Source organism: Panthera onca, chromosome D2 (assembly GCF_046562875.1).
Source record: "Panthera onca isolate mPanOnc1 chromosome D2, mPanOnc1 haplotype 2, whole genome shotgun sequence".
NCBI lineage: Eukaryota > Metazoa > Chordata > Mammalia > Carnivora > Felidae > Panthera > Panthera onca.
Window position 1 is genome coordinate 82,508,639 of NC_138349.1, and position 18,339 is coordinate 82,526,977.

The 18,339-nt window shown below is 47.4% G+C and overlaps 1 protein-coding gene, 1 long non-coding RNA gene and 1 other non-coding gene across 3 annotated transcripts in view; 1 reads left to right on the top strand and 2 right to left on the bottom strand.

Annotated features, from left to right (window-relative positions):
* Positions 1-3,011: 3,011 nt before the first annotated feature.
* LOC144613141 (uncharacterized) lies at positions 3,012-13,850 on the bottom strand. Its single transcript, XR_013550411.2, has 3 exons — positions 13,685-13,850; positions 8,168-8,430; positions 3,012-5,521 (listed from the first exon to the last, which is right to left on the bottom strand). It is a non-coding gene; the product is annotated as an uncharacterized LOC144613141 (long non-coding RNA).
* Positions 8,554-8,638, bottom strand: TRNAW-CCA (transfer RNA tryptophan (anticodon CCA)). The gene has a single exon. It is a non-coding gene; the product is annotated as a tRNA-Trp (tRNA).
* A 110-nt stretch (positions 13,851-13,960) lies between the features above and the next one.
* PRKG1 (protein kinase cGMP-dependent 1) overlaps positions 13,961-18,339 on the top strand; it is a 1,260,290-nt gene continuing 1,255,911 nt past the window's right edge. Inside the window, exon 1 of the mRNA XM_078434117.2 lies at positions 13,961-14,592. Coding sequence (XP_078290243.1) covers positions 14,327-14,592 — 266 coding nt within the window. The 5' untranslated portion in view covers positions 13,961-14,326. The remainder of the gene's footprint in view (positions 14,593-18,339) is intronic.

The window sequence follows — 18,339 nt, forward strand, 5'->3', positions numbered from 1 at the left end:
AGTACCCCTATTTTACATGTGAGGAAATTGAAACTTGGAGAGATTGTAGAACTTGCCCAATGTCACCACGTTGGGAATAACATTTGGGAATAACATTGTTATTTGGGAATACCATTTGGTGAGCCATAAGGATATATTAGTTTAAAGTATATCCAAGAGACTGAGTCTGGAGCCTTCTGCAGTATCCCACGTGTATATGAACCTTGTGTTAATATTAAATATTAATAGCCTCTCATGTTCAATCATTACTTTCTTATTTGGAACGTTAGACCATGTATAGCTATAAAACTAAGAACGTGCTAACATATTAAATTTCCAATTGAGGGCATCTCTCTAATTGATTCTCTATTTTGCTTTGACTGGAACTAATTTCAAATGCAATCTAAACTCCAGTTTGCAGAGAAGTCTTATAATTGTTCTTACTACTAAATAATCAAAACTTTTCCAGCACTATCCATTGAGTTACGTCATTGACTCTGAGGCTGAATTACCCAAACACAAAATTATTGGATAGCCTGCACCTCGTATCTCTTCACTGATGACAAAAAGGTGTCTCTACCAAATCTCTGTGTATGTCATTTATCATTTGTTTTGATTTAGAGTAAAAGGCTTCATCTGAGGGAGGAAGGTTAAGTTCTACGTATTGAATGTATATCACCTCCATGTCACTCACACATATCACACGATGAGAAAAGAATAGTACTGGAAATCCTGTGGGAAAAAAAAGAATCTTCAAAAAGATAGCTCAAGGAAATGAGAAGCAGGTTTATGTCTCACTTGATAACATTCTTCTCTCTTTTCCTGAATGGTGTCTGAGAAAATATTAACTGTCCCGTCCAGTCATTGAATGATAACTTTTAGATTTAAGCACAGTGCGGATGACTCATTAATTCTGTGGTTTCTCTGCTCTCTTAGAATTCACTTGACATCAAAGAAAGAATAAGGCCTGGTATGAGGACTGGTGGTCTCCAGTTGAGTTCCTGAAGACTCTGTGAGACAAGAGTGCAGAGAAGGGAAGGAGCATTGCGCTGGCTTCTTCTTTCGGGGTTTTATACCTTCTTTGGGTTTTATACCTAACTCTGTTTCACGATGAAGCCCCTTAAATTAGTGTGGCAATATGACACGGACTACTGGTCTACTCTTCCCATGGGCTTACTGAAACCGGATGCATAAAAAACATAACGTAAAAAACATGGATAAAGCTTTGAAATGTTTCACGCGAGAATTCACTTTGATGATTAACTTTAGCAGCCACTTACACAGTGGATCGCGGCTGGTGCCACTGTCAAATCTGGAGGCATTTTTGGTTGTTACAAGCCGGAGTGAGGGGTGCTACTGGCATCTAGCGCGTAGAGGCTGGAGATGTCGCAAACCATCCTACAAAGCACAGGGCAGTCCCCGCAGCAAAGAATTACCTAGCCCCAAATGTCAGTGGTGCTGATGTTGATAAAGGGCTGATTTATGGAATATGTGTGTTGCACTCGTTCTAATGTCTTAAACAATTTATGTGCATATATAGCCATTGGTGTAGATGGCTGTCTCTCGGGGATATTTTAGAAGGGGCGCGTGTGTGTGCGCGTGCCATGCAGGGGATTAAATTAGGTTATTTCTGAAATCCATTACACTGTAAGATACTATGCTTCCCATCCATTTATTTTATCCTCTCGAGGGCCGCCTTACACAAGAAGCCCAGGGAGATAGTGCAGACCCGCAGCTCTGAAGCTAAAGCCTGAAGGGCATATCTTAGGATGGATGGTTGCATCAGTGACAGAGTTGCCTGCTCATTCCTGCTCATGCCAAGGGTGAGTAGTCTGAGGTAAGGGGAAGGACAAGGGAAGGAGGGCTTTCCAGCCCTTTCTGGATAGTGTCTATCAGTCAGGCTCGGTCATTTTCTTCATATTTGCATATTTCAAAATGGAAGTGCCATAATTTGGAAAGATTAGCTATGATCTGTTACCTTAATTGAGGCGACAGTTTTATGGGAGTGTGTACTTGTCCCAATTCATCAGATGGTACAATTTGAGCAGTCCTTAATCACCTTGTGAATGCACCGCACACATGGGCACACTCTCATCCTAAAGAGTTCCAACAACGTATACCTGGTAAAACACGGCAGTTCTCCTTCCCTCCTCCCTCCCGTGGTCCCGTGGTCCCGTGGTCCCCCTCCCCCAAGGTAACGGCTGGTAACAACTGATCTAAGGGGGCCTGGGTGGCTCAGTCCGTTGAGCATTCCTCTCAGGTCATGGTCTCCTCGTTCGTGCCCTCAGGAGCATGTCTCAGGTTGAGCCCTGTATCGGGCTCTGTGCTGACAGCTCAGAGCCTAGAGCCTGCTTCTGATTCTGTGTCTCCATCTCTGCCCCTCCCCTGCTCATGCTCTCTCTCTCTCTCTCTCTCTCTCTCTCTCAAAAATAAACAAACATTAAAAGAATACATATGCATGTGTTTTAATATAACATTAAAATGGTCACATAAATGAAATCACATTTTTTGCTTGTTTTCTTTTTTTTTTCACTTCTACCACATTTTGGAGCTCTTCCTACGGATCTGCTTCTTTCTTTCTTGATAGCTACGTAGCATTTCATAATGTGACTGTATCACCAGTTACTTAATTCTTTAGGTTAAATTTTTTCTCTTTCACAAACAGCAAAAATAAAAAATGTTAATTTTTTTTAAGTTTATTTACTTTGAGACAGAGAGAGTGAGCATGAGTGTGGGAGGGGCAGAGAGAGAGGGACAGAGAGAGAATCCCAAGCAGGCTCTGCACTGTGAGACTCGGGGCTGGAAGCCACGAACCTCGAGATCATGACCTGAGCCGAAAGCAAGAGTCGGATGCTCAACTGACTGAGCCACCCAGGCGCTCTTCTCACGACCCGTTCCTCCCACCAGCAATCTTTGTATATAAACATGAATCATGTTATAAGCTTAATTTTTACAGGTAGGACTGCTGAGTAAAAGCAAATGTATTCTTACGATTTTGGTGGCTACCGTTAAATTGCTTGCTACAAAAGATGAACAACTTACGCACCTACTTGTATTTAGGAGAGCCCACTTAGGACAACATTGACATGAAGGAGTATTACCAATCTCTTAAGTTTTGCCAATTTGATAGGCAAAAGTGAATTTTATTAGCAAAGATGAATGTCTTTGTTTTTGTCATTTTGTGTTGGAATTTTGGTATTTCTATTGACCTTTAGGGAGTCCTTGCATGTTATGGATCCCAGCTCTGTTTTATATGTTTACAAAACATTCTCTGTGATGAAACAGAGGATGACTATATCACCCAGCAAGTTCCCTGCTGGTTCTGTGCCCCAAAGAATTCAAAGCAGAGACTCAAATACCTATTTGTGCACCAATAAGCACAGTGGTCTTACAACAGCCAAAAGAGAGAAGCCACCTGAGTATCCATCAACAGACGCATGCATAAACAAAATGTGATTATATACACACAATGGAATATGATTCAGCCTTAAGGAAGAAAGTTGTGATACATGCTACGGCATGGAAGCTCGAGGACACTACGCAAAGTGAAATAAGCCAGTCACAGGACAAATACTGTAGAATTGCTCTTAAACGACGTACCCAGAGAAGTCAAAGGCATACATACAGAAAGGAGGATGGGGGTTCCCAGGGGCTGGGGGAGGGGAGAAGTCAGCTACTGTATAATGGGGACAGAGTTTCAGTTATGGAAAAGTAGTAGAGAGGGATGGTGGGATTTTCGCACAACAACGCGAGTGGACTTAATGTCACCAAGCTATACATTGAGAAATGGTTACACAGTAAACTTTATGTTATGTATATTTCAGCATACTGAAAAGTGGGAAAAACATCATATACATATGTTATATCTGAATAAACATATACAATATATTTAAAATCTGTATTACATAAATTTTCTTCTGATTTGTGAACATTAGTTCTCCAATAATTTGAAATGCTACTTTTATAATAAATTACACTTCCACATAGATGAGGATTGGCTTCTAAACTGTGTGTTTTCCTTGGCCCATTTTTAAAAAGGAAATGATCACATTGGTTTAATTATTATAGCCTTACAGTACACTTGAGGGTTGACAGTCCAGGACCATAGTTTTTGTTGTGTTTTGGTCATTTTAAATCTTGAAATATTTGTTTCATATGAATTTTAAGATCAACTCATCAACTTTTACCCTGAAAATTGTTGGAATTGCATTGAATGTACAGATAAGTCTATCTGGCGAGATATAGCATAGTATTCAGGGAATTTTGATTAATCACACTACTCTTTTTTTTTATTTTTGAGAGAGAGAGCACACACACACACACACACACACACGTGCACAAATGGGGGAGGGGCAGAAAGAGAGAGGGAGACAGGATCCAAAGTGGGCTCTGTGCTGACAGCCAAGAGCCTGACGTGGGGCTCGAACCCGGGAACTATGAGATCATAACCTGAGCCAAAGTAGGACACTCAATGTACCGAGCCGCCCAGGCGCCCCAAACACACTACTCTTCATTTTCTGAGTATAGCATCATCAATTTTTACTGTTAAAGATGACGCGTCGATAAAATGTTTTCTCCTTGCTCATGCTGATCCCCCCTACTTTTTCCTACTTTCCTACACACACAGCCCCCTGAGTAGTAGCAACTGAAAAATGCCTTCTCGCATGCTACAAGCTAATAAGCATTTCCTACTACCCTGTATATTAGCTTATTAATTTTGTCTTTATTGGGAACATGATTTAATTTTTCTGAAAGATAAATGGACTCAGTTCTCCCACAAATAGAACGATAGCTCGAATGTATGGTGTGAGCTGTTAAACAAACACACGTGTTCAGAACCACAAGGGTCGCTCTGTCCGGGAACGGTATTTCTGTAATCTGATGATCTTAACCCAATTTTCCTGGTGAATGGATTTGCACACTCACAAGGAAAAAGCAGTCTTTGCAGAATTGAACGAACATAAAATCCCGCGGGGACACTATTCTATCACTTTATGGGTGCTACAGATGTAGTTGGTTGTTTTCAAATATCACTTTGGAACTTTCCATATGTCACTTACCGTACAATTTCCCTGGTTATGGCATTTTATTAAATCCTCAGTGCCTCCTAGGATAAAATTCACAGTCCTTGGAGGGGCCTCCACACGGCCCTCGTCTCTCCACGTAGACTTTCCGGGAAGCGTGTGGCCTTCTGTCTCCCACACCGGAAATTCAACTACCTTGTTCATTTGTTTACCAAGTTACTCCTTCGGTTTCAACAAAGTGGGCACGTATCAATCGGTGATGTGGTGGTTCTTGCTCTCCGGTGGGCACTACGTCTCTGTCTCTCTCTCACACTCACACACACTCAGCATCCAGTGTTTCCCCCGCCCCTCCCTTTGCACCGGGATAACCTCATTTTTCGCTACAGCTTTGCGATAGTCATTTACGTATGTGTGTCCATCCCTCGGCTGCTCCCACACGCTCGTCCGTTTCTGGAGGGTGGACACCGTGTCCTACTTGTCTCTGTGTGTCCCCAGTCGTCCAGCGGCATGCCTGGGACCTGCAGAAAAGTGAGCAAAAATACTTGTTGAATGAAGCCAAGTACATCCGTTCAGGTAAATGCAGGCATTGCTTTTTTGGTTCCTTTGTTTCCCTTTCAAAGGAACAATGCAGGAGTCATGGTTCGTCTCTTAATAAAATGATTCCTGACGTCAATGGCCTTTCTCCCGTGCCTTTCCTAGTTCGCTAACTTGACATTTGTGCCAAAGGTAAATCGGTTTGGCTGTGGAGGAGAGGGAGTGGACACTCCTGATTGATGACAACACACTGGAGGCTGATCCCCAACAACTTGTGGCATTTCCCGTCTGTTCTTAAAATCACTCCATGCCTGCTCTTAACGTGGAACTATCCAAATGTCCTGAGTGGAGGCAGTTTTTAAGGAAGAGCTTGCGTTTACTGACCCACTCCAGCTAGAGAAGATGATTTAGAAGAAAAGGGCCGTGACTGAAATACACACACACACACACACACACACACACACATGCACACACACTCCAGCACCACCTCATGTTACACTGAGGCATTCCTGGCAGGGTTTCTTGCTGATGATTTTAGCCACAGTCTGAGTAATGTCTGCCCGCCTGCACTCTGTAAAGTGATCTCCCTTTAGCGGATGAAGTCTTGAATGAAGGGCTGTGGGTATCGTGTCTTCTTAGTTCAATATCCTCTGTCTTCCTGCCACCTCTCTGCTCCCTGCGGACGATGGGTGCTGAAAAGCCACCCTGCGGGGAGGGGCAGACATCTGCTCAGCCAAAGCATCTTTCAATGCAAAGTTGTTTCGTTGTAACTAAAGCCATTGCTTCAGGTTAATCTGGGAGACTTTTGAGCTGTTTCTTGCACTCTCCCGCTTTCGCTAGGCCTTCTAAATTGGAGCCCTCTGCAGCATGGGTGGGGAAGATCTAACGAACACGGCCCTGGGGAGTGTCAGCTGTAAATATGAGAGTTTGAATATGTCCCAGAATACAGTAGGTTCCATGCAACTATTTCCCCCCCCCCCCAGGTATAAAAACAAATCATATTTTTATAATAAATGACCACATAGGTTGAGAAAATAATTTCCAAATGTGTCCTCATGGGACCAGAACTAGTAAATGAATTCTCTTCAGCTAACTATGCAGTTTTGATTGGAGACCAAAAAAAAACCAAAAAACAAAAAACAAAAAACAAACACCCAAAACGTGTTATTTATAAAGGCTCAGAGGCTGTCAAAATACAGTGCTCCTTATCCCTAGTGATGGCTTCTTAGCTTTTTTGCACATGAGGATCATTAATTCGAAACAACCTGGGATGAGCCCAGATGTGTGTCTCCATCAACAAAGAGCAGGTGCTAATTTTATCACATCCTTTAAAGCTGTGTGTAGGTAAGAATGCCTGCCTTGTTCTCTGAAAGCATCAGACCATTGTGAAGTTTTCACTAAGAATATTTAATAAATAAAGATGCCCAATATCTTTAAGGTTAAGAAGAAGTATAAATAATGTCTGCACGAAGGCAGGGCACACTCCCTGAAGTTACTGGAGGAACTCCTGTCACCCAGGATTTTGTCACACAATGGGACAATGTCTCCTAGTGTTCTCAAAGCCGGGAAATTATAGCACTAAGCTAGGCAATAAGCTAACATACAGAGCAGATATTAAAACTTCTGTGTCAAATGTGTGTAAAAATAGGTATTTATGTATAGCTATGCTTACTTACATGAGAATACAATAGTGAGGCATCCACGAGAGAATGGCAATCACGAATGGGTGTCACCCTACAGGGGGTCAGGGTGGCTGGGGCACCCCAACATCCTTTTGTGTTTTCTGAATTCTATATCGTGTGTATCTATTTTCTGACTTTCAGAACACTTTATTTAAAAAATGCTTGAAGTAGGGGCCCCTGGGTGGCTCCGTCGGTTAAGTGTCTGACTCCTGGTTTCGGCTCAGGTCATGACCTCACGGTGTAGTGAGTTCGAGCCCCACATCGGGCTCCTTGCAGACAGTGCAGAGGTTGCTTGGGCTTCTCTGTCTCTCTCTGCCCCTTCCCTGCTTGCTCGCTCTGTCTCTCTGAAAATAAAAATAAAAACTTAAAAAAATGTTGGAAGAAGATCGGTCAGTCTCTGTCATTTTAAAAAACCAAATAAACTAAATCAAAAAAAATCTAAACTCAAGGGATGTGTACTCTTTCCCGTCCCCTCTTCTCAAATATTTGATTACTACATGAACCTGGAAGGCGGTATGATGCAGGGGCCCTTAATTTCCACGGATGGCTATGGAAATAGCCAATTAATAAGAATCCAAGATTATTTACATGTATTCCCAGAGCCAAAACAAATGGTCAAGAACACAAAATACTATGACATAGTTATTAGCGTTTCAGAGAGGAGACAGCTAAGGCTCAGAGTCTGTCCTACTCACAAGGCGATTCCCACTGTCATCCGTGTGTCTCACGCGGTTTATAAGTGCTAACAACTCTCTCTGTCCCCGAGTATCTATCTGAAATGTACTACAGCGGTTTCACTAAAAAGGACTCTTGGAAAGTCAGGCTTTTGAGCGTGGTAAAGTATTTCTGGCCTTTTTAGTGGATGTTTTTAATGAGAGCCGAACTCATTAGTTTTATCTTGTTGTCTCAGGAAGCACCACAATCTCAGAGACTTAAAGCAACACTCACCTCTTATCTTACCGTTCTGGAGGTGAGAAGTCCGGGCGCGGCTTGGCTGGATTCCCTGCTCAAGGTCTCGTAAGGCTGAGGCCAACATGCCAAGTAGCCTACACTCTCCTCTGGGCCTCAGGGTCATCTTCCAAGCTGTCATGGCTTGGGACAGGACTGTTTTCTGCCACGGTAAGACTGAGGTCCCCATTTCCTTGCTGGTTGTGTGTCCGTGGTCACGCTCACTCTCAGCACCTAGATTTCCACCTGCCTTCCTTATAGTCCTTTTTTAAAAAAAAAATATTTATTTTGAGAGACAGAGAGACAGAGCGTGAGTGGCGGAGGGGCAGAGAGAGAGGGAGACCCAGAATCCGAAGCAAGATCCAGGCTCTGAGCTGTCAGCAGAGAGCCTGACATGGGGCTTGAACCCATGAACCGTGAGATCACGACCTGAGCTGGAGTCAGATGCCTAACCGACTGAGCCACCCAGGCGCGCCCCCCCCCCCCCCCCCCGCCCCCGATGATCCTTCTGTCTTCAAAGGCAGCAATGCAGACTCCCTCTTGCATCAAAACCTTCTCAGGCTTGGAAACCCTGTCTCCGGGAGCAGCCCAATCCCTTTTAAAGGCTCACCTGATTGATTTTATCTTAACATCACCAGATGATCTTATCTTAAAATCAACTGATGCGGGATGACCACCACACCACCATCACGGAACCTGTCTGCTCTGCCCCCTGCTGGGGGACTTCCCTTCCAAGAATCCAGGTGGGGGTGGGGGGGAGCATTACCCTTTCATTTCTACTTATTTATATAGGGTCATATTTAAGTGATAAGCATCTGGCTTTCATCTGGCTTCATTTGAGCCTTATAAGTCCAGGTGCAAGAGACCTTAATATCCATACATAGTTGGAAAACTGAGGCTCAGGGAGATATAATTATCTGCCTGAAGTCCCATAGCCTTCCCTATGTCCATACTCCAGGAGTAATATTCCGTATTTGAAGGTTCTGAATATATCTCAGAATTTGACTTCTGCAATACTTAAGTAGCATCATCTCTTAGTTTTATTTTTCAGAATTGCTAGGAAAAGTTATGTTTTTCAAACCTTGTAGACGAGATATCACAGAAATATCCCCAATGGCCATGGTCTCCCCGTTGTATGCAACATGAGAAAGAGCTTCACGTATAGCCACAGGACCACGTGGTCAAAAGCATTTATGTATTTTTTCCTGGAGGGCAAACATATTGTATTAAGTAGATACCATAAACGGAAGCTAATTTTGAGGTTTAACTGAGGCAGCGTTTCATTTGCCGTTTTTCCATTCTATATGGTCGATGCAGATGTGGAGGTGTTTCAGGACTTCACGCCTTTATGTTGCCTAAAGTGTGACCACACTCGTGGTCACCAGTACGTGGTTTAGGCACTAACGTCGAAGCCACGTCTAGTATGATGTAGGATTAACAGAAAATGCTCCAAGCTTCTGTTAATCACAAAGCACACTGTAATCTTTAAAGGACCATCTAGACTCTGCTTTAACTCTTTCTTGTCAAAAATTTTAAACTCTGCTGAAGTTGATGGATGCATGTCATTTGTAAGAACGGACTGATAATTTCAAAATGTGAGTCACCGGGAAGGCAGAATTCTACAGAATCCTCGAAGGTAGAAAGGTGCTACCATTCTGCAAATGGGTGAAGCACGTCCCCATGAGGTTTCGGGACTTGCCCAAGAGCACACAGCTTGGGAAGTGATAAGAGTTGAGACATAAATACACATCTTTAGGCTCCATTCGCTAATTGCATCCCTGGATGGGAAATGCATTGTAAGCAGTTTTCTTCAACTACTGTCGTTTTGTAACCAAGAGGAGTGTTTGGATATAAGGTGTTGGAATTCAGTCCCCACCCCCACCCTACCCATGCCAACCATTCCAGAGGCTGGGACCTCTGGCCCTGTTTTCATTTTCCCCAACCTTTCTCCTGCTGCCATTCAGGAGACCTCACTCCCACCATCTGCACTGTGGGTTCTCTTTGCTCCGGATCCTCGGACCCTAATAATCTGTACTAAAGCTCAGTGTTGTTGCAGGGGTGTGGCTCTGGGAGCGGTTCATCTGCTCAGCAGTGAATGCAGCAACTGCTTGAAGTTAGACCAATGAAATATTTTGGGGAGGGGAGTATTTTACCACTGACATTCTGGACGGCTTGTGGCATACAGTGACGATAAAAAGCAGACTGACTTTTAGTTTTTACAAAATTTTTATCGACTCCCATTGTTTCCTCGGACGTCGACCTGGAGCAAAGGACAGGAATGTCCCATGAGCTATCTATAAGGCTTCTAGTTCTTTGCAAGATGTTCCTTGTTGCCAAGGGGTAGAGGGGCAACACACCCCCATAACATTTTGAAAGTACGTATATTTTAAACACATTGTTTTGAACTTGTGTATGAACTGGAGAGTAGATCCCCAAGTATCTCAGGGAAAATAGTTGTGGTTAATAGATCGCTGAGAAGCCAGTGCCTTAGAGATCTATCCGGGTTCATAATGGGTTTTAAATTTAACGTGTTCCCATTATCAAAGAACTTTTAGTTTTGCTTGTCTCTGGGCTCATAGAGAAGTGGACATTTTAAAACATTTCAGGTTGGGGTTTATCCCACTCAGGGATTAAGACAGGCTACGTCAAATCTGGACGTTGTGACCATGCTTATATTACCAAATCTGGCTGAGCATCAGTTTCTCCATCCACAAAATGGGAATGAATACTAGTGACCACCTTATAGTCATTATGAGCCTTAAAATCAGTTGCATGAAGGGCATTGAAAAAGCTGCATAATATGTAAATCATTATTCAGTGGCCAAAAGATTGTAAATGTTTAATTCTTTTTTAGTTTTAAAATTGTTTTAATGTTAATTTTTGAGACAGAGAGAGACAGAGCGTTAGTGGGGAAGGGGCAGAGAGAGAGAGAGAATCTGAAGCAGGTTCCAGGCTCTGAGCTGTCAGCACAGAGCCCAACGCAGGGCTCCAACCCACGAACCATGAGATCATGACCTGAGCCAAAGTCAGACGCTCAAGTGGCTGAGCCACCCAGGCGCCCCATGTACATTTTTAATTCTTAAAATTCTTAAAATTTTAATTCTTAAAAATGTTTTTACTCTGATACAAAATTCAGCGTATTTTCTTTCTTTCTCTCAAGTAAGGAACATAAGAACTCTCTACGGGTATTTAAGGACATAACCTCACTTCGCTGTGGTTGATTTTTATTTAGCAAATTTCTCCAAGGGCACTAGATGGCGACCTTCTCCTTTAAGAAAAACAGGAAACGGAACAAAATAAAACTAAGATTCATTAATACTTTTGCTTTGATAGTTGAAACTTACTGCTACAGAGTCAAAAGCAAATGACACAGGGTAAAGCCACGTCTTTGAACGCCACGTTGTCCGAATCATAGAATTTCTAGATTTTCTGGTGTCGAGCTAGGAGCAGCCTGTTAGGGAAAGCACTCTGTGTGGGCATTGAGAATCTAGGATCCAAACTTATTAACTTAGGTCGTGACCTTGGACCTTACCTTTAGGCATCTATTTTTTTTTTTCTCTTAGAATGTTACGTGATTGGGTTAGATGGGTTAATTGTTTTCAGCTATGAAATGCTATGATTTTTTTTTTTTTTTCATAATTCAGGGTTTACTCTCCTGCCAGGCTATCTTTTCTCAAGTGTTCTTTGTGCTCTAAATTAAATATTTATTAAGCCAATGGACAAGATTTAATGTCAACATTGCTTAAGTTAAAACTGATGTATTAAAAAATAAGATTCATTTTTGAACTTAGGGATGAATTTAGGGTTTTGAGGAGTGTGTCTGTGTGTATGCGTGTATGTTAAATCTTGGTCTAAATATTGCTTTTTTAAAAATTTTTTTTAACGTTTTTATTTTATTTTTGAGACAGAGAGAGACAGCATGAACGGGGGAGGGTCAGAGAGAGAGGGAGACACAGAATCTGAAGCAGGCTCCAGGCTCTGAGCTGTCAGCACAGAGCCCGCCGCGGGGCTCGAACCCACGGACCGCGAGATCATGACCTGAGCCGAAGTCGGAGGCTTAACCAACTGAGCCACCCAGGCACCCCATGCTTTTTTTTTTTTTATTTTTTAAATAAGCAGGAGAAACATTTGAATATCTGCATTTAAGATAATATAAAAGTTGAGGGGCACCTGGGTGGCTCAGTCGGTTAAGCGTCCGACCTCGGCTCAGGTCATGGTGTCACGGTCCGTGGGTTCCAGCCCCGCATGAGGCTCTGCGCTGACAGCTTGGGGCCTGGAGCCTGCTTTAGATTCTGTGTCTCCCTTTCTCTCTGCCCCTCCCCCGCTGGCACTCTGTCTCTCAAAAATAAATAATAATGTTAAAAAATGTACAAAAGATCATGTAAAACTTGAAAAAACCTGTCCAGGAATCATTTTAAAACTGTATCTGTTTCATAAGGTTGAGCCTCTGCTGCAGTTTTGAATGTGATAAAGTTTACTAATGTGTTATTTTTAAAATATCACTTGTGAGTGTTCCTAAAAGGATTCGGGAAGTTTAAGTTGGTCATAGATAGAAGCGACGACACCAACAGGACTTAGAACTCCTTCTCAAAGATGAGAAGCAGATTGGCATCTGGTGTGATTAAGAATTCAGCTGTGGTTTGAAAGGTGTTTGATTTAAAATAATCAGATGAGCAAAACTAACAGTCAATAGTAAATCCCTAGAATAAAATATATTTCAGGATTTGTTTACAAACCAAAGTGTGTGACTTGGAGTTTCAGACAAGGTAGAAAGATTTTCGTTTTTAATAAGTAGCCACTGATTATACACTGATCTTTCTTTCTTAAGCTGAGATTGCAGAGTCCTCTGGTATCTTGGTCTGCGTCTATTTTTTTTTTCTTTAAAAACACATTTACTAATCTGTTGATCATTACCTGATCAACTCCTCCCACCGTGGCAGATAAACCCTTAAACAGTGATTTACGTTATGAAAAATGCTCTCTGGGACACACACATACATAAGAAAAAGAAATTTTAGGCATTAGCAGATACTCAGGCTCAAACAGGAAGAAGAATCCCTTTAGCGTAAGGTGAGGGGATGGAAAGGCAGGTGAGGGAGAAATACAGGTTACAGATGCAATTTCGGTTTCAATTTCCCTCAACCCGGCCCTGGTCCCGCGTGCCAGCCCTGCGGCAGGGGCGGATGCCACTTCCCAGCCACAGAAGACGATGCTGCGATTCCATTCGGATGCTGGATGTACACGTTTTAATTGCAGCGCGTGAAATAAAATCCAGGCTCCGAGAAGTGCACGGTAGAAGGGCCTGCCCCTCATCCCGCCAAGCGTTTGGCTCATTACTTCGTGCATATTCATTCAACTTTCCTTCCAACAGCTGACGATTTCCAGCACAATTTTCGGCTGAAAAAAAGTTGGAGCTGCGAACGCCTTGCCATTAGTAGTGGGGGGTCAAAGCCCCAGGGCTTCCCAGTAAGAGAAACGCGCGCGCCCGCACCCCTTCCCCCTCCCCCGCCCCCCTACCTGATCCAGAGCAGAAGAGAAGCGGACGGTGAAAAGCAAGGTGAATTAATGCGGCTGCCGGGTGAAGGCGGCGCGGTGTTCATGAACCCTCTCACCCTCTCGCACACACACACACACACACACACCCCACAAAGTCTTTAGGCTCCGGTTACAAGCGCTGCGTCATCTGCCAGATCACATGGTGATTGTTGCTATTTCGAGGACCGAGTGGCATCGAGCTCCCCCCACCCCGCCCCTTCCCTTTGGTACCATATAGCGTGTGGGAGCGCTCGCTGGGCGATGGGGTGACGGCCGGCTGTCTGGTCCACCCGGCTCTCGGCGGGCGGCGCGCGCGGGGTTCTCACGGAGCGCCCGGGGGCGGGGGTCCCGGGGGAGGCCGGGCAGCTCTAATTGGTTTCTCAATGAAAGATAATCACCTATTCCCCCGAGAGCCTGGGGATTAGCGCTCGGCCTCGCCTCCGCTCCGCGCTCAGACGTCCCGTCCCTGCCCTGGGCGCTCGCTCCCCGGCCGCTCGGCGCTAGGGGCTCGCAGCCCGCCCGGCTCCGGGGTCCGCGCCCGCCGCGCTCGCTCCCCGCACCCGCCCGCCCGCCCGCCCGCCGCCCCGGCCCGCGCAAACTTGGGCGGAGGGGCTCGGCGGGAAGATGAGCGAGCTGCAGGAGGACTTCGCCCAGATCCTCATGCTCAAGGAGGAGCGCATCAGGGAGCTGGAGAAGCGGCTGTCGGAGAAGGAGGAGGAGATCCAGGAGCTGAGGCGGAAGCTGCACAAGTGCCAGTCGGTGCTGCCCGCGCCCTCGCCGCACATCGGGCCGCGCACCACCCGGGCGCAGGGCATCTCGGCCGAGCCGCAGACCTACCGCTCCTTCCACGACCTGCGGCAGGCGTTCCGCAAGTTCACCAAGTCCGAGAGGTAGGCGCCGGCCGGGCGCTGCGGGCCGGAGGCAGGCCCGCTCGGGCGGGGGGCGCGCGCGCGCGCACGGAGTGGGGTGTCCCCGCGGCCCCCGGGCCCCGGCCGCGTTTATTTTTGTGCCTGGCCGTCACGTGCCGGGCCGGGCTCCGCGGGGAGACGCGCCCCGGCCGCGTGGGGGCGGGGGCAGCGCGGAAAGTTTGCTCGAGCCGCGGAGTCGGGCCGCGCCCGGCTGCGGGGACGGAGCCCCGCGCGTCCCGGGGTCGCTGGGGCTCCCCGAGGCGACCCCAGTCCCGGGCCGCAGGGCGTGCTCGGGGTGGGGGGGGGGGGAGGAGCGGGGGGCGCCGGCGTCCCGGGGAGGGGCGGCCGGCCGGGGTCGGGTGCGGTGCAGCGACTGAATGTGCCCCGCGCCGGGGCCCCGCGGGGCCGGTGCAGGGGCGTGGGGAGGCGGGACCGGGGCGCGTCTCCGCTGCCGGGATCCGGCCTCCCGGGTGGGGACGGGTGGGGGGGGGAGGTTTATGCACAGGGTCACTCTCCAGGCATCTGTGATGTCGGCGCGAAACTGCGAGGAGACCCCACTTTGTGGACGTCCGCGCGCCCCGGGCTTGCAGGCGCCTCGGTGACCTTGCACCTGAGGCGGGTTTGGGGCTGCGGGCCAGCGCCGTCCCCGGGCGGACCACGCTGCCTGCCTGTTGCCTTCCTTGGGAACGTTTGCGCCTTCAAGTGGGGGTGAGGCGGGAGGGGAGCCGTCTCCCCGGGCGCCTCCTGGCTCCTTCCCTTCCTCTCCGGACACTTGAAGAGCCGGATCCTGCCGGTTGCGAGTTGTGTGCGGCTCGGGGCTAGCGCGCGGAGGAGGCCGGGCGACTTTGGCCGCAAGTAGGAAGCTTGTGCACTCCCCGCCGCCTGCAGCGGAGGGGCTGATCGATTAGCTCCAGCATTAGAGCGCCCGTGGACATTAGGGCAGGAAGTGCACACTCCAGGGCCCATTACTGGCTTTTAGTCTCTGGAAGTGCGCGGCCCAAAGTGCACTTCGCAGGATATTGAATATTCCATTAGGCGTGCCTTCATGCCCGCCCCCCTCTTCCCTCCTCTTAGATCACTCGGTGTCTGAGTTTGGGGCTCCCAGGGGACCCCTCAAGTCGTCCCTCCCCCCTCGCTCTCTGAGGTGGAGGCCAGCACTTGTAAAGAGCACTTTCTCTTGTCCGGTCTCCATCCCGGCTCTCAGAGCCCCCCTCCCCCGCCACTGCACCCCTCCTTTGTCTCCCTCTCCGGTGCATTGATGAGCGTGCCTGTGCGGTGGGGGAGGGGAGCACAGTTGGCTGGGCAGGGTCGAGGAGCTGTTAGAAGAGGGCCAGGCGCTGGGAGGGGGCAGGGGAGAAACACGGGAGCCGGGCGGAGAGGATTCGCCTTGGGGGTTTGGGCCCGTTCCGAACCGACGTCTAGGGGGACCGCTTTCAGCGTCCCAAGGGACACTCCGCTCACAAAGTGACACCGTCCACATGGCACCGTTTGGCCCAGCCTGCCCTGAACGTCCCCGCCCGATGGAACGGTGGCATTCTTCCCTCGGCCAGGCCGAGACCCAAACAAGGCCCTCCTCTCTGGCCTTGCCCTCGGTGGGGAGGCGGCTGCCCCGGGCTGACGCTCCCGCGGCGCGGCCGGGCTGCGCATTCCGCGGCCGCTGCCCTGCCCCTCGCTCAGCAGCTGGAATCAATCTGCCCACCTCCTTGAGGAGCCACTTCGTCAGCGGTCACCCGGCAGCTGCTCGCCTCCCGGGGCCGACGGGCCGGCCGGGGCTTTATCGCATTTTTGGCGCATTTTTGGCATTTCAGATCCCCGCTCTGGGCTGCGCCCCTCCTGGGTAACCAGCGCCCCTTCGCAGCACAGGGGCCCCGCGGAGACTCTCCCCACCCAGAGTCCTCCCTCACTCGGGGGCTGGCTCTCAGAGGCGCTTTTATCCTCCAGGATGAAATCTCTCCAGCAGCGAGAGGACGTTTTGTGTGCGCTGGGAGGAAATGGCTGATCTTTCCTAGGCACACCCCCCCCCCCCTCCCCGCCTTGGTGTTAGGGGTAGGAGCCTCCGGCCTGTGCGGGGAGGGGAGCCTGCTCAGGAGAGGTCAGGGCATGTTTGTATCTACACCAAGGAGCTGGAATGCTCTGCAACTTCCTCTCTGCTTTTCGCTGGGATCCAGGGTGAACTTTTTCCCACTGAGTACTTGGGTTTTTTATACTTTCCAAGGGGGAGCCTGGGGTGTATTTTCAGCAAGCCGGCTCACTAGAGTTGAAACGATTTGGTCAGGTACATTCTACTGGGACAGTAGCCATGGGAGTCAGGTACCACCCCTAGCCCTGAAAGAGACAATCACAACTTCATTGTTGGTGAGGCACCTTAATTTGGTTCAAGAAGGAGAATGATTGAAAAAGGAGTTGTCTGATACAACACGTAACAGCAGACAAGACGCTTTGGAAATAAAGTCCATTATGGGGCACCTGAGTGGCTCTGGCGGTTGAGCCTCTGACTCTTGGTTTCAGCTCAGGTGGTGACCCCAGGGTCGTGGGATCCAGCCCCACGTGGGGGCTCTGTGCTGAGTGTGGAGCCTGCTTGGGATTCTCTCTCTCTCTCTGTCTGTCTTCCCCTCCCTCTGTCCCACTCTCTCTCTCTCTCTCTCTCTCGAAAATAAAAATTTTTTAAAGTGTATTTCCTGCTTATCAGATACTCGGATTGGGGGGCTCGATATTCCGTCACCTTACGTAGCCCGTGTTGAAAGTGGCAGTATCCTGACCGCATACCCGGGCTCAGAGACTGCTTTATGGTAAGGCTGGTGTTCCTTTGCAGTAGCTGCTGAATTTGCGGGATAACTATTCAGGAGTTCACTTCAAACTTTACTAAGACACACAGCGTTTAGATGCACAAGAAAGAACATGTATTTTGAAATGGTAGGAGTCTGTTTGGTGGGCAGGAGGAAAAAAAACAACAACAGAGCTTTTGCCTAAAAGCGCCGTTTTAGAAAATGATGGCAATCTAAAATATTTACATAATAGGTGGCGAAAATATCTTACGCATTTATTGCAGGGGAAGGAAATGGCAGAATTCACCGACTGTTGTAATCAAGTCAGTCCAATTAGCCAGATCTGCTTCTATGTGTCCACGGAGGGCAGAAGGCACAATTTCCATTAAGAATGATCTCAGTATCCAAGGAATGCTTAGATGAAAATTATACTAGGGAAAGGGAAGATCTAAGTGCTCAGCATAAGTATCAAGTGTACAATTTGATGATCGTGTTCAAAAAGAAAACATCCGACTTATTGCAGCCCTCGTTTTCAGACCCCATAGAAATGCCCAGTAGGGATCAAGTGGATTATCTTTGAAAACAGGACGGTATTTTGGACGGTGATAATGATATCTTGAACTTATATGTCACTTTCTGCCAGTTGAGTCCCAGTACGTCATGTTGTTTTCTGTGAGCTCTCTGCTCTGTGCCTGGATATACTCCACATCAAGAATTACCTAATATCCTTAATTCTTTCCCTTCATGTTTTACGCACACCTGAATTCCTTGCTTTGGCTGCCCATTTAGCTCAGAGGACTGCAAACCGTTGTTGTTGTTGTTTTTAAATTGGCTCAGGCAAAGCCTGGAATCAATATTAATCTGTAACAGGGACAGTGGGTTCTTTCCAAAGCCATTTGAGCTATTCCTTTTACAAATCCCATGATTCTTGACAATGCAGATTCATCATTTGGAACTTGAACCT